Source organism: Natator depressus, chromosome 10 (assembly GCF_965152275.1).
Source record: "Natator depressus isolate rNatDep1 chromosome 10, rNatDep2.hap1, whole genome shotgun sequence".
Taxonomy (NCBI): Eukaryota; Metazoa; Chordata; order Testudines; family Cheloniidae; genus Natator; species Natator depressus.
The window spans coordinates 17,429,536-17,454,810 of NC_134243.1; the positions used below are offsets into that span (position 1 = coordinate 17,429,536).

At 42.6% G+C, this 25,275-nt stretch overlaps 1 protein-coding gene across 2 annotated transcripts in view; it reads right to left on the reverse strand.

Annotated features, from left to right (window-relative positions):
* VPS35L (VPS35 endosomal protein sorting factor like) overlaps positions 1-25,275 on the reverse strand; it is a 121,866-nt gene that overhangs the window by 26,981 nt on the left and 69,610 nt on the right. For both annotated transcript variants that reach the window (XM_074965354.1, XM_074965353.1), the window contains 2 exons: positions 8,751-8,890; positions 830-995 (listed from right to left, as the gene is read on the reverse strand). In XM_074965354.1, the coding sequence (XP_074821455.1) occupies positions 830-995; positions 8,751-8,890 (306 nt within the window). The remainder of the gene's footprint in view (positions 1-829; positions 996-8,750; positions 8,891-25,275) is intronic.

The following is a 25,275-nucleotide window of genomic DNA, read 5'->3' on the forward strand; positions in this document are numbered from 1 at the left end:
CCCAGGAGCTGCTAAGTTTTAGTCAGGGGTATTTATAGTAAAAGTCGTGGACAGGTCACAAGCTGTGAATTTTTATTTATTGTCCATGACCGGTCCATGACTTTTATTAAAACTACCCGTGACTAAATCTTAGCTTAACTATGATCCTTTGGGGTGAGGGAAAAAGAGGGAAGACAGTGAGAACATTTTGAAGAACTTCTGAACTGGTATGAGACCTTACAGAGTTGGATCATCCCTGTACTAAAGTAACAGCCACTGTCTTAGCAGACATTGGGGACTGAACCATGGACTTCTAGAGCTAAAAGGATGAGTCTCTACAGCTTGCATTAAAAGTCCAGACTCTCCAACTGTGAGCTGAAACAGACTTGCATCATCTGTGGATTCTTATGTTCTCATGAGCACAGAGGAGGACATACCACTCTCTGACAAGTGGGTTGCAATAAGATACTATTATTTAAAACAAATACATGGAGGACTCTTAACACAATGTTTGACGAGGCCCATTGAAGAAATCCAGTTTGGAGTCCTAGGATTTGCACAAATAAAGCTTTAAACAAGTAGATTAAGTATAAATGCTCTTTGTGGAATATTGTTTTATTATAAGTATGGCCTGGATACCTGCTTAGCAACCCAAATGATCTCTCATGGTCATTCTAGACTGTAGTACACAGATGTGTGCAGGAGAATAATCCATTGTATAAGGTTATTGCTTCAATTTTAATCAGCTAGCATTTACACTGGCAAATCACTGATGCGATGCAATGCAATGGGGAACTGTATTGATGTAATGCTGTAGAACATAGAACTCACAATAACCCTCACAGTTTACCTTTGTCTATGTGGTAGATATAGGTCTCCTGAGTCATTGCAGAGAGTAGATGCAAAACATTGGCGTAAATCCGAACTTTGTCATCACTATTATCCTCCCACGTATAATCCTGGATCACATTGAGTAGTCCTCGCACGAGAAACAACACTCCCTGTTCTGGATGGTCCTACAGAACAACCAAGAGACAGACTAACAATCAGCGAGAGGTTCGAGTTTTTGGTTTTTAAAGTGCAGCAACATCTCTGTGACAGCAAAATACAATAGAATTAAAACCGTCAGTGACTTTTCTGAAGTGTGCTTCCTAGCAAACCCATTTAAAAACACATTCAAAGAGAAAATTATAACATCTTTTTGACCCATAATAATCAACCTGGTCTAGGCAGCCACAGCAGACAAGCTTTGAAATCCTTTGCTTTCTAATCTGAGGGGGGAGGCAAACAAAATTAGCTGTCAACTTCTTAACAGCTGAACTTCCAAAATTACACACTCTAGTTAGATTTTTTTTGTTTACTCTTATTATTTCAGTAAACTACAAAAACAAGTATATTACTCATGTAATTATGAATCTTGGAAGAAATATACAATTGGGAAGGCACCAAAGCTACAGAATGGCAATGGCCTTTTAATATTAAAAGAAATAATTGTAAGCACACCAACTTTCAGAAACACTTCATTCTTCTTAACAGCAGTTTCAACACTGCACCAACCTCAAGATGAGCTGGGTGTGACATACCAGCACCTCTAGGACAGCCACATGGTAATAGGAGAGTTCCTCAATGTAGTGAGTAGGGAGGAGAGGACAGCAGGGACAGAATAGAGGCATTGGGGGATGGAAGCAGGGAAAATTATAGTCCCTGAAATCCCTGCCTCTCACTGGAAATCTCTTTCAGCACGAGCAGATCTAAAGGTGGGGCCTGCCCTCCCTTTCATTGGCAATTACTGCCAGAGGCCAGGACACTTCATGCTCCTTCCTGACCATTTTCCCAAGTGTGAGTTTAATTCTGAAGTTACCTCTCTTCAGTGTCACACCTGCGAACGGAGGCACAACACACTGCTGGCTAGCCACTCCTCTCCCTCATTCCATATTCAATACAATGCACTCCCTCAAATGCATGGCTCGAGCAGGGGGACACCAAGGCTTCCGGCAGAGCACAGGAGCAAACAAAGAAAGTAGCTTGGCCAATAGCACCATGTATATTGCTGCACATGTGGGTAGAGTGGGAAGGGGGAATGAGGGCAGCGGAAAAAGTGGGAGAAAGGGAAAATTTCTCTCTCCACTGTGGAGGGAAAGAATTTTTTTTTAAGACAATAAAAGGGAGAGAAGGGCCAAAAAAAAAAAAACAGTAAGACAAAAGTCATGACATGATACTAGATGGCCCACATTTAAGGTTATAACTTAGTTTCCATTCTGAGCCCAATTTTAACCAAAATGAAGGAATGTCAGCCTCAAAAGCGGTAAGTTAAGTATGGGCCCCAAGGGAGACTTGCTTATTAGTAAATGGGTTTTTTATCCTGGTTCTGGGTAAAAACCATGGGTGGTTTCTATAAGTGTTTAAAGTGCTATCATTTTCATAGTAAAAATGGAACTTCTGAATTTCTTCACTTATATAGGTTTCATCGTTAGGTCTTTATCATTAATTTAAGATTGTTTCTTATCTTTCAGTAATAATTGCTAATGTTTAGAAGGAACTTTCTTATATCTGCATGTAAAATACACCTCTGGGTTAAAACCTGGAAAGGAATGCAATTGTAATGTTTTGTAACAATCTGTCTACTTCTTCAAAAAAGGAAAATTATGACCACGGGCAGTTCCTAATTATTATTCCCACTTGAAAACACTACCAGTTAAAAAGGATACTGCCTCCAAGGTTGAAGTGACTCATAACAATGGACAATAATAGTCAGAGCTTTGCATTGTTTTCCTGTTGCTCTTGTACATCCAGATCCTACAAAAATGTTGATCTACATTACAGAGACAACATGAGTGAGGTAATATCTTTCATTGGACGAACTTCTGTTGCTGAAGGAGACAAGCTTTCGAGCTTAAACAGAGCTTTTCAAGTCTACATTATGTTCAGTAGAGACAGCACTTTAGTGAAACAATCTTTTCTGGCAACATACAACCCTTGCACCCTTTCCAAGATGACAGTGTCTTCAAAATGGATTTTGTTTAGTTCTGTTGTGGGAGCAAAGATGATGCAATGGGGAGAGCACTAGCTTAGCCCTCAGGAGACCTAGGTTCAAGTCCCTGATGTGTGTCACCGATGTCCTGTGCAACCACAGCAAAGTCACTTTACGTCTGTACCTAAGACAGATGAGTATCTACACTAAGTTTAATATTAAAAACGAACAGTTAACTGAGAGAATATATTTGTGTTGTAATTTCATTCTATACCCTGTAAACCACAGAAGAAGGGAAGACAACTTACTATACCTACACAGGGTAATGGATGTGGAAAAAGTCTTTCTAAGGTTGAGCTACCACATATGATTTTTGCATTACAAAAGAGAACATGTACACAATTTCCAATCTGCTGTAGTATGAAAGCTTCCCTTTGCAATTCATACATTAACAGATTTAAAGTTAAAAAGTGAATCCTGTTTTCATCAAGTAATCCTGAATAGCTGAAGCCACATGGTAAATATGACACCTTTATGAGTTTACAAACTCATGAATGTTAAAAATTTGCTGAATTCCTGAATCATGAACGACTTAACTATACACACATTTTCCACTAACCTCTTGGCACCAGGAGGCAAGAGTTTTTGAGGCAAAATTCATCAGCTTTTAGCATCAGGACCACTGAACTATCAGTGCCAAGGAATTAATGGCACAGACTCAATGTTTCACCCATAATGCCAACTATTAAGCAGCTGATTAGCCTTTAAAATGGTGGATGTAAAACAGAATGAAATTAATCTGGAGACAGTCAGCTACATAAATCCTACCCACTGTCTGTTAATTTAAGTGAGATGGTTCTGTAATACAGATGTTTAACCAACAGGATGGGCAAAATTAGGTATTATTACTGCTTTCCAAGTTTCCCCTTTCTTCTGTGCACTGGGGAAATAATCTAATATGCAGATATACCATATTAGTCTGCAGTTTCCCCAAATTGAATCTCATTTTATTTTCTGCTCAGATTTCTAACTGTGCTACAGAAGGTCACTTTTACTTATTTCTTTATACTCACTGATGTTCGCAATATCTCAAGTCATTTTATTGCTTAATAAGGAATGTTCTGTAAATCCCTTAGGCTGAGATAAAGTGCCATGTCAGTACTGTGTGGAAACATGCACTAGGAGAGCACTGAGGATTCTCTTCAGAGACCTTTCAAATGTGATGGATATTCAGTTTTGAACCCATGAAGGACATTTAAACTCAAAGAGTCAATATGCTTCTCTGTAGCACCACCAATAACTATAAACAGCTTTTCTGCAGGCAAAACCTTTCATGTCCATCTTTCCCCACTCCAGCTTCATGAGTAAAGCCAGGACCATCTAGCAAAGGTAACAGATGGTGGAAATTCAGACTGGATTGACACCCTATCAGTTCAGGATCAGTTTCACTCACTGAGGTCCTGGTTCCTCATTCTTCATAGCTGGCTTAAATCAAGCACATGGGTACTGTATCCATGAGTAATGAAGATCTTCAATGGTTAAAGTGGCCCCAACCCTTCCTTTTAGAGAGACTGAAGAGAGTGGTATTGGGCAGTTGCTTATCCACACAATGGGCTCTTTTAATGCAGGATGCAGCAGTGCTCTGTTCTCATTCCTCCTGCTCAGCACGTACTGGATGTGACACCATCGGGGGGTGAGAGAAATGTAGTTTGGGAGGCAGTACCATCTATATGCAGATGACACTCCGCTTAATGCATCCTTGACACTGCATCAAGAGAGAGTATTTTCCCAAGTACCTGGCTGGATGATGCTGAGCAGGTTGAGACTTAGTCCAGATAAAGATTGTTTCAGCCAGCTGGGAGAAACAACCAGAGAGCATGGCGAAGTTAGTATCTGACCCCTCCCTCATATTGATGAAGCCCACATACCCTGTCCCAAAGAAGTTCACCATCTTAGGGTAAAAAGAAAAGGAGTACTAGTGGCACCTTAGAGACTAACCAATTTATTTGAGCATAAGCTTTCGTGAGCTACAGCTCACTTCACCGGATGCATAAAGTGGAAAATACAGTGAGGTGATTTATATACACAGAGAACATGAAACAATGCGTGTTATCGTACACACTGTAAGGAGAGTGATCACTTAAGATGAGCTATTACCAGCAGGAGAGCGGGGGGGGGGGGGAGGGAACCTTTTGTAGTGATAATCAAGGTGGGCCATTTCCAGCAGTTAACAGGAACGTCTGAGGAACAGTGGGAGGTTGGGGGGGGGGGGGGGAATAAACATGGGGAAATAGTTTTACTTTGTGTAATGACACATCCACTCCCGGTCTCTATTCAAGCCTAAGTTAATTGTATCCAGTTTGCAAATTAATTCCAATTCAGCAGTCTCTCGCTGGAGTTTGTTTTTGAAGTTTTTTTGTTGTAATATTGCGACCTTTAGGTCTGTAATCGAGTGACCAGAGAGATTGAAGTGTTCTCCGACTGGTTTATGAATGCTATAATTCTTGACATCTGATTTGTGTCCATTTATTCTTTTATGTAGAGACTGTCCATTTTGACCAATGTACATGGCAGAGGGGCGTTGCTGGCACATGATGGCATATATCATATTGGTAGATGTGCAGGTGAACGAGCCTCTGATAGTGTGGCTGATGAGATTAGGCCCTATGATGGTGTCCCCTGAATAGATATGTGGACACAGTTGGCAACGGGCTTTGTTGCAAGGATAGGGTCCTGGGTTAGTGGTTCTGTTGTGTGGTATGTGGTTGTTGGTGAGTATTTGCTTCAGGTTGGGGGGCTGTCTGTAGGCAAGGACTGGCCTGTCTCCCAAGATTTGTAAGAGTGATGGGTCGTCCTTCAGGGTAGGTTGTAGATCCTTGATGATGCGTTGGAGAGGTTTTAGTTGGGGGCTGAAGGTGATGGCTAGTAGCGTTCTGTTATTATCTTTGTTGGGCCTGTCCTGTAGTAGGTGACTTCTGGGTACTCTTCTGGCTCTGTCAATCTGTTTCTTCACTTCAGCAGGTGGGTATTGTAGTTGTAAGAATGCTTGATAGAGATCTTGTAGGTGTTTGTCTCTGTCTGAGGGGTTGGAGCAAATGCAGTTGTATCGTAGAGCTTCGCTGTAGACGATGGATCGTGTGGTGTGGTCTGGGTGAAAGCTGGAGGCATGTAGGTAGGAATAGTGGTCAGTAGGTTTCCGGTATAGGGTGGTGTTTATGTGACCATCGCTTATTAGCACCGTAGTGTCCAGGAAGTGGATCTCTTGTGTGGACTGGTCCAGGCTGAGGTTGATGGTGGGATGGAAATTGTTGAAATCATGGTGGAATTCCTCAAGGGCTTCTTTTCCATGGGTCCAGATGATGAAGATGTCATCAATATAATGCAAGTAGAGTAGGGGCATTAGGGGGCGAGAGCTGAGGAAGCGTTGTTCTAAGTCAGCCATAAAAAGGTTGGCATACTGTGGGGCCATGCGGATACCCATAGCAGTGCTGCTGATCTGAAGGTATACATTGTCCCCAAATGTGAAATAGTTATAGGTGAGGACAAAGTCACAAAGTTCAGCTACCAGGTTTGCCGTGACATTATCGGGGATAGTGTTCCTGACGGCTTGTAGTCCATCTTTGTGTGGAATGTTGATGTAGAGGGCTTCTACATCCATAGTGGCCAGGATGGTGTTTTCAGAAAGATCACCAATGGATTGTAGTTTCCTCAGGAAGTCAGTGGTGTCTTGAAGATAGCTGGGAGTGCTGGTAGCGTAGGGCCTGAGGAGGGAGTCTACATAACCAGACAATCCTGCTGGCAGGGTGCCAATGCCTGAGATGATGGGGCGTCCAGGATTTCCAGGTTTATGGATCTTGGGTAGTAGATAGAATGCCCCAGGTCGGGGCTCCAGGGGTGTGTCTGTGCGGATTTGTTCTTGTGCTTTTTCAGGGAGTTTCTTAAACAAATGCTGTAGTTTCTTTTGGTAACCCTCAGTGGGATTAGAGGGTAATGGCTTGTAGAAAGTGGTTTGGAGAGCTGCCTAGCAGCCTCTTGCTCATATTCTAACCTATTCATGATGACGACAGCACCTCCTTTGTCAGCCTTTTTGCTAATGATGTCAGAGTTGTTTCTGAGGCTGTGGATGGCATTGTGTTCTGCACAGCTGAGGTTATGGGGCAAGTGATGCTGCTTTTCCACAATTTCAGCCCGTGCACGTCGGCAGAAGCACTCTATGTAGAAGTCCAGTCTGTTGTTTCGACCTTCACGAGGAGTCCACCTAGAATCCTTCTTTTTGTAGTGTTGGTAGGAAGGTCTCTGTGGATTAGTATGTTGTTCAGAGGTGTGTAGGGAATATTCCTTGAGTCGGAGACGTCGAAAATAGGATTCTAGGTCACCACAGAACTGTATCATGTTCATGGGGGTGGAGGGGAAGAAGGAGAGGCCCCGAGATAGCCCAGCAGAAGAATCTGTCCTAAGAGTATAGTTGGATAGATTGACAATATTGCTGGGTGGGTTAAGGGAACCATTGCTGTGCTGTGCATTGCATGCTCTTGTGGCATGTAGTAGTTTAGACAGTTTAGTGTCCTTTTTCTTTTGTAGAGAAGCTAAGTGTGTGTTGTAAATGGCTTGTCTAGTTTTTGTAAAGTCCAGCCACAAGGAAGTTTGTGTGGAAGGTTGGTTTTTTTATGAGAGTATCCAGTTTTGAAAGCTCATTCTTAATCTTTCCGTTTGCTGTAGAGGATGTTGATCAGGTGGTTCCGCAGTTTCTTTGAGAGCTTGTGGCACAAGCTGTCAGCATAGTCTGTGTGGTATGTAGATTGTAATGGATTTTTTACCTTCAGTCCTTTTGGTACGATGTCCACCTGTTCGCATTTGGAAAGGAAGATGATGTCTGTCTGTATCTGTACGAGTTTTTTCATGAAGTTGATAGATTTCCACTCCATACGGCTAAATGCAGTGCCTTGCATATTGACAGGTTTCAAAGTAGCAGCCGTGTTAGTCTGATCCTTCCTTGTTTCAAGTGGCTCATGCGGCATGAAGTGCCTCCTGCCCTACCCCCCTACTTGCTCTGGGTAGGATGTTCACAGCTATTTTTCTCTGATAATACTGATTCAGACGTGGGCCATGACTCCATTATCCATGGCTTCGTCACTTCCCGATTAGATCACTGTACCCACCCACCTTTGAAGTCCACTCAAACCACAGGCACAGAATGCAGCGGCGCATCTGCTTGGCACCTTTATCAACAGAGAGCATATTTTACCAGTGCAGCAGACTCCAGTGGCTCATTGTTCAATTCCATATACAATTCAAGGGGGTGATAGTGATCTGCACACACTTACACACTCTGGATCTAGGGATCTGAAAAAACCTCTCCCCTCGCAGTTAAGATCAGCTGGGCATTCAAGCTAGCGGTCCCCACATCTGAATGTCTGGGAGTTTCAGTAGTCTCCAATTCAAATGCACTTCCACTGTCAATCTGATGGAGTCAGAGTCTGTTCACAGGCTTTTGCCTTTTGAAGAATGGGGTGCAGTATGATGGAATTACAGGATTAGGGTTTTACGCTGAATGTGCTCAAGTAACTTTGGACACTGTGTTTCAACTACCTTTCATATGCTTTGATATATAAAAACAGAAGTATTTTTTTATTGTAGTTTAAAAATAAATAACGGACACAGTATTTATAATAAAACATGTAAGAAATATTCAGTTTAAAACAAGGTCTGGTCTATAAGCAGACAAGCTAAAATATCAATAGCCACCTTCAGCTGTAGGAATTAAATGCTTCACACTGCAATTCATGCTAAAGTTACTTACTGGCACAATTAATAAAGTGGAAAAGAAGTTACAGAAGAATTCCAGGAGGAATGGTTCAGAGGGACGCATCTTCCCATCTATATTGATCATCTTTGGCACTTCAGGAACCAGGCTCACGGCAGCTTTGAAAAAAGCATCAGCTACAAAAAACAACATTAAAATAGTTACAATATCACCATAGCAGTTGAATTTACAAACATGCCTATGAGCTAAAGATTGTTTAGAGTGTCTGTTATAATTAAGTATCAGACGGGTAGCCGTCTTAGTCTGTATCCACAAAAACTACAAAAACAATTATAACTTTTTGTTATAATTAAATGTCACAAGGGGAGTGACCAACTTCTGCTGGGGAGACAGACAAGCTTTCGAGCTATATAGAGCTCTTCCTGAGGTCCTCTTCCTCTGGATACCTTTTCCAAGTCCTGAGGAAGAGCTCTGTGTAGCTCGAAAGCTGCTCTCTCACACAAATGGAAGCGGGTCCAATAAAAGATATTACTTCACTCATCTTGTCTCTCTAAAACCCTGGAACCAACACGGCTACAACAATACTGTATGTAATTAAATGTCTCAGTTGTTCTCAAGTAAAATTTTCAAAAACACCCAAGTGATTTTCCAAAAGAGCCTAAGAGGCTTTAAAATGTTATCCTTAGTTTCCACTTTACCTAAGCTAGCAGAGTACCGGATTAAAAAGGATAGACTCTCCAGTTCAAATCCAGCCATAATACAGTACACAATTTATAAATATTTTCAGCCTTCTCTTATATTCAGTGCTGTTTTAGCCCAGAGATAAGTGGACTGAATGATCTAATAAGAAGTTATTTCTATCTCTAACTTCTGTGATTTACAGAGGCCAATGAAAATCAGAGATGGTAAATGCAGTTGTTATAACATGCTTAAATGTTTACATTCTTTAATTAAAACAGAATTATGAAACAAAAAGTAGTACCAGAGGTGCTGCCAGTTACCAAGATCTGAGGACTCTTCTGAACAATCATACTACAGGAATTCTTTAGATTTTCTTCTACTTGTTTCCACAAGTTTGAAGATGGACCCATTAATGGTATAGTAAAGCACAGCTAGGAATAAACTGCACTGTAATCCCAAATAAAATGAACTAGAATTTCTACTCTTCAATTACATTTCTAAAAAGTACTGAAAAGACAGTATTCCTAACTTCCACTTCTAAGTTCTTTTGTAACAGTGTTTGCTGGGGTGTTCTAGCAAGCAGTAATGACCTAACACCATCTTTTTGGCCCCAAAGTAGTTAAGCACATGTTTAAGTCCCATTGAAGTCAATTATCCAAGAACCTCAAAGCATTTTTCAAAATTGGTGCTATCCCCGTCTCGATTGTATAGATGGGGAAACTGAGGCTCCTAAGTGCCTAAATCCCTTCTGAAAATGAGATTTAGGCACAGCAATTCCTAAATATCTTTAAAAATCTGGGCCCTAGTGTTTTGTGCTAGGCCAGAAAGACAATCAACAGCAGAGTGAGAATCCGAACCCAGGTCTATTGATTCCTAGTGAAGGAGAAGAGCAGATACTCAGGGAGAAAGGATGGAAAAATTTCATAACCCAGAGACGCCACTGATATCATGTATTGTCGTTTCCAGGACAGAAACTTGCTCCGGAAAAATTAACTTGGACACATGAGGCTCTAAGCAAATTTGCTAAATATAGAACCACATGATATCAAAACTAAGTTTGTGAGAAATACCAGTGAAACATTTGCTTTAGAAAAATTGCTGTTCTTATGACTCGTTTCTTTCCAGCATACACTTGTGTGACCTTCCGAACTTCTCATTGTTCAGACCACATGCTTCCTTTTTAGCTTGCGTATTTATTTCAAGGGGATGTTTTTATTTGTTTTGAAGATCTATTAATTCACACAGTTGGCCCAATGGGAGATAAGTAATCTCTCTCAGAATGTTATTGAGAGACAGAAAGCAGGAGCAGATGTTCATTTTAGAACAAACAGATGAATTGCTATCATTTCCGCAGTTGTCCTGTCCCTAAAAAATGCACATACCCCACATTACCACATAATCAAATGGCGTTGTGAGAATCTGTGTAGTATTTCTCTAACTTCCACAAATAAAATAAGAAATCTTGCGGACCAAGTCTGCTTGGTTTACTCTCTCTCCTTTCCTTTAGAAAGAAAAAATGGTCTGGGAGCAAATCTTCCCAAACAATATTTGGACTAGCACCAAAATACACATCTCACCACTCTGACCCTGGATAGCTGCAGTTTGAGTGGATTTACTCTCAATGTTCTACTATTTCAGAGAACAAGAGCCTTCTCCCTATAGAATGGCCATAACAAGCAACTATCTCCAGGTTGAGTTTCCTAGATCAGGGGTGGGCAAACTTTTTGGCCCAAGGGCCAAATATGGGTATGGAAATTTTATGGCGGGCCATGAATGCTCACGAAATTGGGGGTTGGGGTGCGGTAGAGGGTGAGGGCTGTGGGGTGGGGCCAGAAATGAGGAGTTCAGGGTGTGGGAGGGGGCACTGGACTGGGGCAGGAAGTTGGGGTGCAGGAGGGTGCTCTGGGCTAGGACCGAGGGGCTGAGAGGGCAGGAGGGGGATCAGGGCTAGGGCAGGGGGTTGGGGTGCAGTCTTCGGGCAGTGCTTACCTCAAGCAGCTCCTGGAAGCCAGGCGGTTCTGCGCGCTGCCCCGTCCGCAGGTGCCGCCCCTGCAGCTCCCATTGGCCGTGGTTCCCGGCCAATGGGAGCTGCGGGGGCAGTGCTTGGGGCGGGGACAGCATGTGGAGCCCCCTGGCTGCCCCTATACTAGGATTCGGAGGGGGAATATGCCGCTTCTTCTGGGAGCCACACGGAGCCCCGGACCCCAATCCCCGGAGGGAGCTTGAGGGCCGGATTAAAACGTCTGAAGGACTGGATGTGGCCCCCGGGCCATAGTTTGCCCACCCCTGCTTTAGATACTGATTGTCTTACTGGAGTATCTGGTAAGGACAGGAAGCTCATCTCCATTCTCAGAAAGATACTCCTTAGAGTGACAATATGCTATTTTATCCCTATCGCATTTGAGCTCTTCTTTGTAGAACTAACTGTCTTTGTTTAAAGACAAAAATGATAATGTTTCTAAAAATAGAAAACTGCTATGGAAGGGCTGAACTACGTGATTAATACAGAATACAGAGATGGCTTCCTTTTTTCTTGCCTAGTTTCTTGTGCAGTTTGCTTGGCCACTTTTTAAAACCCTATGTTCCTTACTGGCTCAACATTTTTAGGGAAGTGCTCAAACAGTTGGGTTATTTGTTTGTTTTTTGTTGGGGGAGGAGGAAGAAGAGGAATGAGAGAAGGGGGGAAAGCAATCAGTTTCCTCCATTTCCCATCTCCCACCCAGAAAGCTCCAACTATATTCAGACCTTCCATCATACCCCTATTTAAAAAGAGGCTTGTACAATATTTTATTTCTGCTGCTCCCAGGCTCAGCACAGTGACAGGTGAGATAGCATCATTTGTAACCATCTGTTCCTAAACTGGTCTGTCCATATTATGGATTATAAAATGGTTGTTTAACTTGAACACTAAGTTTACACTTCTCCAAGGCAAATATGCTTTACAGGGAGCAGGAGTTAAATCATTGTCCAGAACATCTTAAAAAGTTGCAATTTATGAAATCAATCAGCTGAGACACAGAATATTCCCATTATTGCAGGAAAAAATAAAAGTCCTCAGAAAATCAATTGTTCTTAAAACTACTCTGCTTTTTTTCCTTTATAGAGAGCTAGTTGAACTATATGAGTTTTAAGGAAGGAACATTGAGCGTTCAGTTTGGAGTAAGATTAGGGTAAACAGTATGAAATCATGGAAATGCTAATTATTCCCTTAAGCATGAAATAAGTGTCAATATGTACATTTGGATATAAATTACCATAAATTATGAAGCTATAGAATTGGACACGCCTCATCTTTACAGCTAATTTATAAAGCATCTTATTGTGCAATTGCTTCAAAGTACAGTTTAAGGGATGCACCAACCCCTCTGACTTATCACAGATATGCAGGAAGGCACAAGATGATGATGATGTGCTCCAGTTTAGAGGAAATGGGCTCCATACTGCTCTGTTCCATGCAAGATCAGTTTCTTAGCTTCTATTCTGATCCTGTTTGTTTTAACCCTGTTAATAAAAATATGCAGAAGCTCCTTCTGTTTGAAAAAGTTTCTCACATTAGCCAAGAGTTTAATTCTGCTCCTAAAGTGAGCCACTGCTAAGGGTAGATGAGGGTAGAGCAGAGTGCTCATTACAACAAATCATCATGATGAAGTCTTCCTAGGCTGTAGTTAATATCTTGTGCACTGCACCGAACACAACATATTTCATGCTTCGCTGAATTTGTCCTTCCACAGCAGCTCCTTCATTCCGGTTGACCACAATCTATAAATCCTTCCCCCTGCACATATGTAGTGACCTTCAGGCTGAAGAGAACTAATGGCCTGCTCTAAGATTGAGTACTTTTGACAATATTTCACTGCAGAAAAGCAAGCGAAATTCCTTTGTGGAGGTTTTCTTTTAACAATATCAGTGTGATGGTAAAAAAGCTTGTAATTTGTAAGGGTGTGTAAAGTAATTGTGACAGTCTGAGTTTCCATCTATTTGCAATTCTATTTCTTGTATCCATGATAGGCTGGATATAAAATCTCAGGCTGGCCAAAAACAGTCTGAGAATTGAGGCCACTGGAGATGAAAAAATAATTCACAACTCAAGACTCATCTAAGGAGAGACGGAGAGTATGAGGTTTGCCTATCTAGTGATATATTAACAAATATAAACTATATTTAGTGATCATTAAGATTGCATCAGGACACACACGCGTCCACCCAAAATAATAAAAGCAGGGGAATCAGTAATTAAAAGACTCCTCCATTTTTGCCACCTTAATTTTTCCTACAACACTGTCAACAACACACCAACACCTCAAAGGCTTTTGCTTTGATCTCCAATGGATATTGAAAAGCAATTCATTCCTCAAACTTTATCAACCTTGTGCGCTAATGTAAAAGTTTAACAGCAACCTCACACGCTCTTGCATCAACATATTGGCACATCTGACTATCATATCCTTTAAGTATGTGGGAAGTTAAGCTCCTTTAACACAGCTCAGGAAATGAGGAAGGTTTTGTAACAGCCCTGAACATTACACCTCTAATGTGTTTTACCTTTATGTTACTCTTTCACACACTGATCCTTAACTTCATCTTAATGTAGTTTTGTGTCTAAGAATTACAAAGAGCTCCTTTCAGACAGGGTGGAGGATGAAAAAACGGAATATTTGGTAAACTGGAACATATAATGGGAATTATTTTTAGGTAGAAATGTAATAAGGTGGATGAAGCCTGTTTCGATGCTAGTTGTACAAGGGATTTGATTATAAATATGGGTTTCTAACAAGGACTTGAAACGACAAAGCAAAAAGCTCACACAGGTGTGGAAGACGCACTGAATCGTGAGGAAGATCCTGGAACTTACTCCTACCAAGAACAATACAGGCCATTTCCGGGATGCCAGATTTTTAAACCTTTATAATTAGTTGAAAGTCACTCCAAGATTCAGCCTGACTAGCTGGATGTTGCATAGTCTCTAAACTGGTCGTGATATACAGTGGGGCAGAAATACCAGCTTCGGCATGCTTATAAAGGCACAGGCAGAGAGAGATCAATCGCCCAAGAGGTACTGAAAAACCACGAACTGATCCTTGAAAGAACAGGAAAAAAGTCCAATGATCAGGAGGAATATCCACCTCTAGAGACTTCAGTTAACAGTAATACTCCACCACCATCACAACAGTAATTTTTCCCAAGTAAAGAGAGCCTTGTTTATCAGTAATCCTCTTCGTTCAGATTCTGTCACACATGCTTTGTTGCCCTATTGGGACAACAGTGCTTAGAAAGAAAAGAAGGGAATCAAAGGACAGGGAGCCCCAAGTTTTAATCCTAATCTTAACTTCCATGATGGCCTTACGCCCCCAACCTCTCTGCTTCAGCTTCTTCATATGTGAATTGGGGAGAATACATATTCATCCCACATCTCCGAAGGCCACGGAAGATCTAAAAACCTGTAAGTGCTAATTAATTATTATTCTTAATAAGAAAGCCTATTTTAATGCTACAGGGGAAAACACTTCAGGCCATAAAGTCTTTTCAACAAAGCGACTTGTTATTAAAACAGTCTCACACCTTGGCACATTTACTGCTTGGCTTGGCTATAAAATATTGATGCAGAAGCAACTTTCTCTAAGGAAAAAAAATATCAGTTTAGGGCACTTCACAGCCTCCATTTATTTGAACTGCGGTGAGCTTGAAAACTTTGCAGTTCACTAGGGAAACTGCTTTTTCATGTTTCCATCTCAATTTAAACTGCAGAAAACCAGACCTTTTAGATCAACCTCAGTAATATGCACTTTTGAACTCTTGATTTAGATGTGCCTAACAAAATTAAGAACTTGGAGTAAAATTGGAAGACCTCCCCACCACCACATGCAATATCCACTTTTCTCAATCCCTTAGTGAAATTAGTCAGACATAACAGCTTGAATTGGTTGGATTGCTCAATTCACACATATTATGCCTAAAGCTAAACAAGAATTTAGCAGCTTTAGGGATAAAAATGTCACTCAACCCTATACTGTCTGAAAGTTGTTTCATCGTCACCCACTCACTGAATGGAAAGAGACCTATGGTTAAGAATCATGCTGTCCATTTTTCAGGAGGCTACAGCATCGTCTCCATGTGGGGAGAGGGGGGGGAGAGGGAGAGAGAGAGGGAGAGAGAGTCTAGTTAATCTCAGTTTGGTCCAAAGCGCTACCCATGACAAGAAGCATGTCTGATAAGGATTTGTTATTCGGTTTTGGTAACGTGCCACTATAGAGAAGTGTTAGGTCAGTCAGTTAAGGTGCCTGGGGTATGTACACCCCCTCCGAGTCAGTATTCTGCTTATTAAAGTGACATGTGAAGGCTCCACAGAAAACATATTATAGGTATTTAGATGATCATCTTCTTGGTGCAGAGTTTTAATTAAAGTATCCATTCCATTTGAGTACCCTCCAGGGGAACACTGGGGTACTACCTACAAACTTGGTAGATTGCACAGGCCAAAGAAGGTTGGGAGGATTATAAGCTCTTAAATAGAATGAATGGTGTGCTCAGCCATACCCTGTTTGGCTGGACTTCTTGCGCTTCTCCTTCCACACAAACTGCTGTGTTCCTGGGGCCTAGGTCAGCAAGAAGTATAACTTTTTTAGCTCAGGCCTTTGTGAGTTTTGGAGGGAAATTGGCTAATCCATAGATCTCTTTCTCATCAACTCAAGAAGATCCATGTCAGGTCCTGAAAGCAGAAGACTTCACCTTGAACTGTTGTACTGGTGGGAGTCTTTTCCCCCCCACCATATTGCCACTTGCTACACAGCCCCTTCTAGACTTTGGCTACAGATCTCCATGCTACAGGAAGCAGGAGGAGAGCAGTAAAAGTAAAGGCATAAGGAAAGCTCAATAGAAGGTAAAGAGCTGAGAGAAGAAATGCTGGAATTTCCTGAAAGAAATAGCTACTGATAACACTGGAGCTCAGAGGCTACCTCGTATTGCTACTATGAAGGCAGATACTTCTAAGCACAGAATCAGTGGCCTTTGCCCAACCCATCCCAATAACTCTAGCTGCCTCTATCAATGCAGGAAAAGGCCCACAAGAGCATTAATGGACATTGCAAAGGTAGTGATAATGCCTATTTGCTTACAGACTGCATGATTGTTTAGATGTCTCCCTGTGCAGTCTGCAGTAGAAATGCTGCAGCACTTCCTCTGCATAACAGAAACTACTCTCCACCAAATGTGCTGCAAACTAAGCTTCCAACACACATTAAGATTTAATGACTCTCAAGCAGCTCTTACTTCCATTCTCCAAGGCACCCAAGGAATTTCATCACTCCAGATTCTCCACTGCTCTGAATACAATGCGCAAAAAATTCTGACTAAAAATCTAAACACCCACATGGTATTTACTGAATTGGTTTCTGAAAACTGCCTTTTATAGCTTGGCCACAAGAATTCTTTGCGCCAATTTGACCCATTAGCATTGTCCTGGAAAACACTAAGCAGTGTAATCTAGGGACAAGCAGGCCATATATTTTCAAAAATAACCATTACAGCTCAGTGTGAATATGCCAAGAAACTACCACATGGGTGATCACATACATGGATGACGAAGCTGCAGGCTTCATGTCAAATGCAGATGGAGTTCAACAATACAGGCCTTACTCGCCTTCATTAGTGAGGCACTGGCTCATCAAGAGACTTCAGGTCCCAGCAGACAATGCTCTAGCTCAGGGGTGAGCAAACTACGACCTGCAGGCCGGATCTGGCCCGCGAGCTGCACCACACGGCTCGGTCCCACTCCAGCCGGGACGCTGGGTCAGGACCACACCACGCGGCTTGGCCCCACTCCAGTTGGGGCACTGGGTCGGGGGCCGCACCACATGGCTCCTGGAAGCTCCAACATGGCCCCGCTCCAGCTCAAATGGGAGCTGCAGGGGCAGTGCCTGCAGATGGGGCAGCATGCAGAGCTGCCTGGCTGTGCCTCCATGTAGGAGCTGGAGAAGGGACATGGCACAGCTTCCAGGAGCCACTTCAGGTAAGCGCCAGTTGGAGTCTGCACCCCCTGAACCTCTCCCCACGCCCCAACCCTCTGCCCCAGCCCTGATCCCCCTCCCTCTCTCCAAACCCCTCGATCCCACTTCCTGCACCCCAAATCTCTCATCCCCAGCCCCACCCCAGAGCCTGCACCCCCTCACACACCCCAACCCCAATTTTGTGAGCATTCATGGCTTGCCATACAATTTCTATTCCCCGATGTGGCCCTCAGGCCAAAAAGTTTGCCTACTCCTGCTCTATCTTGATGCAAGCAGCAGTTATACAGATTAAAGTGGAGTAATTCCATGCTGGGACCAGTAGACTTTTTGGTTCTGAATCTCTGAGGATGAAGGCAGCTGCAAACTGCACCTTCATAGGCAAAGTAGGTACAACTTGCCAGTTCTGAATAACTTAGCTAAGCAGTGAAGTGTTGCCAAGAGTATTGAAGGAGACTATCAAAAAGCAGATTAAGATAATTTTTACTCCTTTCTCCGTATTTCATATTAATTCACAGTTTACAGAAATCAGATGCTTTCCAGCGACTGATAAAAATAAATCCAGCAACTATCAATTTGATTGGCACTTGCATTTAATTGTACAATCAGGTAACAACTAAATTCTATTTTCATGCAGAGACATTAACAAAAATCATCAACCTTCAGAAAAACACATGGAGTCTTTAAAATGCCTGCATCTGTAGCATCAACATGTAGTCTACCAGATCAATAACATGTTATCCTAGAGTTATGACTCTCCCTCCAATTTTGTGTTGAGCCAAATCAAATCAGCAAGAGCTAAATTGCAGATATACAGTGCTGCAAGATTTCACTTTGAGCTCAGAACTACTACTAAGTGTATTTTATTAAACACATACAGTATTCCATACAGTGTCAGTTATTTGAGTGAATCAGCATCAATCTGGAATTGATTCGAGTAAGGAACTAGCTTTAAATTTGTTGCTATGCATTAATCAGTACTAGTTGCGTATATATTTGAGCTTGCTATGTTTTCTCTTGAGATACATATCCTGCCCCAATCCTGTTCCTGTTGAAATCAGCATCACCAATATTTACTTCATGGGAAGCATTATCTGGCTTTAAGAGTCAAAGTAGCTGGCTGAAATAGCATACTGAGGAAGCATAAAGCCTAAAAGTAATGGAAGATGGAAAGGATCAGTAAGGAAAGCTACCTCTTGGAGGTCAGAAAGAGTAGGGAAAAAGTGAGAACTGCCAAAAGCCAAGCAGAGTTGGACATTGCAAAGAAAATTAAAGCCAACAGTAAAAGGTTCTATAATCATATAAATAAAAAGAAAACAAGGAAAGAAAAGTGAAACCACTAAGCACGGAGTATGGGTTGGAGACTAAAGATAATCTAGGAATGGCCCAAAACCTAAATGAATACTTTGCCTCAGTCTTTAATAAAAGTAATGAGGAGCTTAGAGGTAGTGGCAGGGGAGCAAACAGAATCAAGGATAGGGAAATAGAAATTACCACATCCGAGGTGGAAGTCAAACTGAAATAGCTTAATGGGACCAAATCAGGTGGCCTGGAAAATCTCCATCCAAGAATATTAAAGGAACTGGCACATGAAATTGCAAGCCCAACAACAAGGATTTTTAATGAATCCATAAACTTGGGGGTCATACCCTATGACTGGAGAATTGCCTAAATATAGTACCTATTTTTAAGAAAGGGGAAAAAATGATCCTGGAAACTACCCGGCCCGTTAGTTTGACCTCAACTGTATGCAAGGTCTTGGAACAAATTTTGAAAGAGAAGGAAGTTAAGGACATAGAGGTAAACAGTAATTGGATAAAATACAACAGTTTTACAAAAGGTAGATTGTGGCAAACCAACCTGAGCTCTTTCTTTGAGAAGATTACCTTTGTCTAAAAAATAGTTATGCAGTAGATCTAATCTACCTGGATTTCAGTAAGGCACTTGATATAGTTCCCACATGAGAAATTATTAGTTATATTGGAGAAGGTGAGGATTAATATGAGAACTGAAAGGTAGATCAGGAACTGGTTAGAGAGGAGACTATAACAGGTCAGACTGAAAGGTGAACTGTCAGGCCTGGAGGAAGGTTACTAATGCAAAGGGATTGGTTTTGGGACCAGTCTTATTTAACATTTGCATTCATAACCTTGGCACAAAAAGTGGGAGTGTGCTAAAAATGTTTGCAGATGACACAAAATTGGGAGGTACTGCCAATACAGAGGAGGACCGGAATATCATACAAGAAGATCTGGAGGACCTTGAAAACTGGAGTAATAGAAATGAGATGAAATTTAATAGTGCAAAGTCATGCACTTAGGGATGAATAACAAGAATTTTAGCTATGAGATCAATTGGAAGTGACAGAGGAAGAGAAAGACTTGGGTGTATTGGTCAATCACAAGAAGACCATAAACCACCAATGTGATGCAGCTGTGAAAAAGTCTAATGTAATCCTAGGATGCATTTCCAGTAGGGATAGGGAAGTGTTATTGCCTTTATACAAGGTACTAGTAAAACCTCATTTGGAACACTGTTTGGAACACTGTGTCAAACCAAGTGGTCTGTGACACACATTTCCAATACTAGATATGTAAAGAAGGGAAGACACCACAGGAACAGAATTAAGGTAGTCCAACTATAATTCTACATTTTCTGGGTCTTAGATTCAAGGAGTTTTTGGTTTTAACATCTCAACAGTCATGAAAAGTAGCATGCATTCAAACACTGAGATGTGCCTGCAACATTAACAAAGATTTCTGTGTGGGAATTCATATTAATTGTCTAGCGATTACACTATGTGTTTATACATGTGGGTCAAATGATAAGAGTACTCATTTACATAAGAACAGTCATACTGGGTCAGACCAAAGGTTCATCTAGCCCAGTATCCTGTCTTCCAACAGTGGCCAATGCCAGATGCTTCAGAGGGAATAATAGAACAGGTAATCATCAAGCGATCCATCTCCTGTTGCCCAAGTTCTCACAACAGAAATTTGGACATTTGCTGGGGTGCCATGAGGAGGAAGGAGATGGATCATGAAGATGAAGTGGAAGAGTTACGATCCTGTAATTCAGAGATGGAAAAGGCAATTAGATAAACGAGTCAGCCCCTGCTAGAGTAGAGTATACCCTTAGAGACAAGATAAACCAGGTATTGAACAGATTTTATTTCTAACAAAAGATCCACTAATAAGCAGCAACAAAGAGCATACAAAATAAGGGGACAGCTAATGAATTAACAGAAAAACACTAGCGGGAAAAAATGACTTCATTTTTGGGTCTGTGAATAGTTTGTCTACAAACAAGCTGCATAAACTCAATTGCACAACTGACTTTGCAAGTCTTTTGTTTTTACAACATACTTGGATATAACAGCCAGCTTTTCTCTAAATCCCTCTGCCCTGATTATATGTGCAACATCATGTTCAGACAAAGAAATCTAACAGTGGTCTTGTACTAATAGCCTTAGTCAGCATCCTACGCAGCATGTTTGTGAGTGCAGCTGGAACTTACTAGTGAATGCACAGCTTTGGCAACATTATCAATTGAAACAGGAAGACAAGGTGTAAGTAGATGAAAAGTTATTCTTCCCTGCATTTATATGGAATCACAGCAATCAGAGATAGAACGCAACATATAGCCTATCTCCATGCAAGTGAAGGATTGTTCCCTACTGCAATTTTAAATCACTGGTAATAAGGCTTCCACCACTTCCACTGGGAGACTATTTCACAGTCTAATATATCTCCTCGTTGGACAGTTTTTCCCACCTGAAACTATTTCTTTTCCTCCTTGGTGTTAACACCTGAAATTTCTTGAAAGCTTTTATAGGAGACCCTTCCCTTAACAGTCACACAAGCATATGACTTATTTGTGCTTGTTTTTTTAAAGTCAAGCTACAAGTTCAATTACAAAAGTTACAGTATACCTGTAAGGCTAAAGCTTTGCATTTGTTTCGCTCCTGACATTTAAACACCCTCACTTCACCCTTATCTCCTCCTGGCCTTCAAAATAAATATGCATGACAGCCCTTTCCTCCCACAGTATAACAGCCTGTTATTAGGTGGGAAGTCAGACATGGGCTGCAAAGTAACGTTCTGGCACAGACTGTTAGCAAGACAAGGAAGAGCTGTATGCAGCTCAGAAGCTTGTCTCTCTCATTACCAGAAGTTGGTCCAATAAAAGATATATCATATACTCCGGGGAGAATTCTGTGCCAAAAAATTAAAAATTCTGCAACAAGGAATTAAAAATTCTGCGCACAATATTTTCAAATTCTGCAAAAATCTGCATATTTTATTTGTCAAAATAACACAATATAATCAAACCAATTTCAATTATTTTTGGTCATTTATTTCAAAATACCTGTCAGCAAGTATGTCTGTAACAATACACACAACAAAAAAGATTCAGGAAATGTTTTTTGATAAATAGATTCCTTACTAGGCATATTAATACAGAACTCTGAGTAATAATTCATTTAAACTACAATACAGAACCATATTTCCCGCTCCCCACAGAAGCAGTGCAAAGGCTTGAGGGAGTCAGGGGTACCAGAGGAGGAGCTGAGGCAGAGGGAAGTAAATTGCTGGGAAGGAGGTTGGGTGTAAACTTGGAGGGTTGTTGGGTACGGGTGGGAAAAGTATAGAACAGGGTTTTTTTTGTTTGCTTGTTTTTTTGGGGGACAGGGAGGGATTGTTAGGGAGCTTCCCCCATGCAGACCCTGGCTGACCCCTAGCCTCTCCCTGCATGTCCACTTCCATTCAGCCCCTGTCCCAATCCGTCCTCCCACACTAGCCCTTATTAGCCCCTGTCTGTGACCCCCAAGCAGCTCCACGCTGTCTGTCTCCCCATAGCTCTTGTCTCCCGACCTGGCCCGACAGGCACTGTGAAGAAGGCAGGCTCTTTCTCTTCCCTAGCTGGCCGGGAGCTGCTTCTCTATTCTATCGCCACAGAGCCCTCTGGTGGGCAAAAGGCAGAACTGCAGCAACCTTCCAGCCAACATTATTTTCTGCTGAGGCTGCACTGTTCTAGCACCATAGTGCCACCTGGTGAGCAAAAGGCAGAACTGCAGCAACTTACCAGTAGCAGCTTTTTTCTGCATTAAAAATATGCATGTCTCGTTAATTATGCATGCAGTGACACAGAATTCCCTCAGGAATAAATATCCTGGGACTGATACAGCTACAACAACACTGCACATGCAAGACAAGTGTAAATTTTAGACTTCAACTAATTTTGTAGGCACAAGTGCCTGCACCCTTCAAGCCAAGTTCATGTTGTTAAAAATAAGTTTTATTTGATTTGTCAACTTACATGCAAAACCCACCCTGATTTCATCAGTTGTCATCCACCCTCTCCCCACCCCACCCAAATACCCCTTGATATTTCATAGTAAGTTATGGTGGCAGTGACAGCAATATGAGTCAAATATGGGATGCTCTTCCATACATAACAAGTAATAGTTAAAATAGTCACAACATGAGCTTCATTAATTCCTCTATATACATTGTGGCAAATTGCCGGCACTACTATGATGGGTCTCGCGCTTTCTCTTCTTGGGTGGGGGTTCAGGGCACCGTTTCTTGCCCCTGAACTGGGTATTAACTGCCCCACCAGTGTCCTAGAGGAGGGGAGTGGAGAGGGAGGGACCCGGGCCCGCCCTCTACTCCGGGTCCCAACCCAGGGGCCCTAGGGATAGCAGTAAACCACTAGAACTAGCAGTTCCTTCCCCTGGGCTACTTCCCTCTCCTGCCCTTCAGCTTGTGGGGCTTCCTGCCCTCCCTCTGCACAAACCAGGTGTCCCTTTACCTAGGGTCTTGGTCTTCTTAGCCCACCACAGCACTTCTCCAAACTCTCCTCTGCTTCTCTCCAAACCGCTCTCTGCTCCAACAACAATCCACTCTGTTTCAACTCCTCCAAACTGCTCTTTGCTCCAATGCCAATCCACTCTGCTTCAACTCCTCCTCTTGTCTGATTGAAGCAGGGTTTTTTTTTTTTATCATGTGACTGGCTTCAGGTGCTTTAATTGGCTTCAGGTGCTTTAATTAATTTATAGCAGACTTTCTTCCCTCTACAGGGAATAAGGCTCCCTTCTAACACTCTCCTGCTGCCCTCTGGCCAGGCTGTATCACAACATACACAAAGCTAAAATCAGAGATAACAGCCACCACAAGATGATGTTTTCACAGTAATTCAATTTATGGCTTTCACTACAGAACTGTACAAAAAAGTATAGGGGAAAAACAATGTTTAACATGCAAGACATGATTATAGGTAAAGAGAAGACCATGAAAAATCCCTAAGCATTAAACAAACCATATACAGCATATAGGAAGCACTTCACCCCGCAATGAAATGCAGTAATCTCTGAGGCTAAACATCACAACAATTTAAGAGCGCATAGTAAAATTCCATAACAGCTTAAGACAGGGAATGAGGGACACTGTATCCAGGTGAAGGTAGAGGAAGCTGCTTTTAGGCAAGTATGTTCAAGCTGGAATTTGAACAGGACACCAGGACTAACACTCATAACTCTTGCCATGGGATTTTTTTTTTTTTTTTTAAACTACAAGTGATCAGGACTTCTGTTTTACATCTTATCTAAGACATCTAGTAAAACAGAGCCCCTGACTGAACACCACGTTCAGGCATTAGTTCAAAAAGGGACCCTGGTGGATCCGGCCAGCACAGCTGACTGAGCCAATAAAAATCCGGTTGGCTGCAGCACCAACGGGGCAAACAGGCTCCGTGCTGGGCTCTGCACAGCTCTCAGGATGCGGCCGACATGTCCCACTGGCTCCTAGGCAGAGGGGCAGCCAGGGGGGCTCTGCACCCTGCCCCCGCCCGCAGGCACTGTCCCAAGCACCGGCTCCGCAGCTCCCATTGGCCAGGAACCGTGGCCAATGGGAGTTGTGGGGGCAGTGCCTGTGGGTGGGGGCAGTATTAGTATGCAGGCCCCTGGCTGCCCCTCTGCTTAGGAGCCAGAGGGACATGATTCTGCTTCTCGGGAGCTGCCTGAGGTCAGCGCCACCTGGGGCCCGCACCCCAAACCCCCTCTTGTGTCCCAACCCCAGCTCGGAACCCCCTCCCACACCCAAACTCCCTCCCAGAGCCCACACCCTGCACCCCCTCCTGCACCCCAAACCGCACCCCAAATTCCTCATCCCTGGCCCCACCCCAGAGCTCACACCCCCAGCTGGAGCCCTCACCCCCCCATACCCCAACCCCCTGCCCCAGCCCGTACCCTCTCCCACACCCCAACCCCTGCCCCAGTCTGGAGCTCCCTCCCACATGCCAAACCCCTCAGCCCCAATCCCAGCCCAGAGTCCCCTCCTGCACCCCAAACTCCTCATCCCCGGCCCCACCCCAGAACCTGCACTCCCAGCCAGAGCCATCCCCCCGTCCTGCACCCCAACCTCCTGCCCCAGCCCAGTGAAAATGAGCACTGAGTGAGGATAGAGGAGAGCAAATGACAGAGGGAGGCGGGATGGAGTGAGCGGGGCGAGACCTCGGAGAAGGGGCAGGGTATGGGCAAGACAAGGGTGTTTGGTTTTCTGCATTTAGAAAATTGGCAACCCCACACAGTCAACACTAGTTTCCCTGGAACACATGACACATTTTTATTAGCAAAGTATTTTTTTCATGGCATATTCCTTCTGTGCTTTGACATCTATCTTCCAGTACCACTACAAAATGCAGCACCACAATCAATATTAGGGCAACCTGACTGAAGCACTTAGACCTTTGATATTCCTGTAAAAACTGTTGGGAAAGAATTAATCTCCATGCATAATCGTTTAGCTGGTCTAAGTTTCCTCCTCTCCTCAAGAAAAATTTATTTAAAGCACATTATTTGCACACAAGTTCAAGTCCCT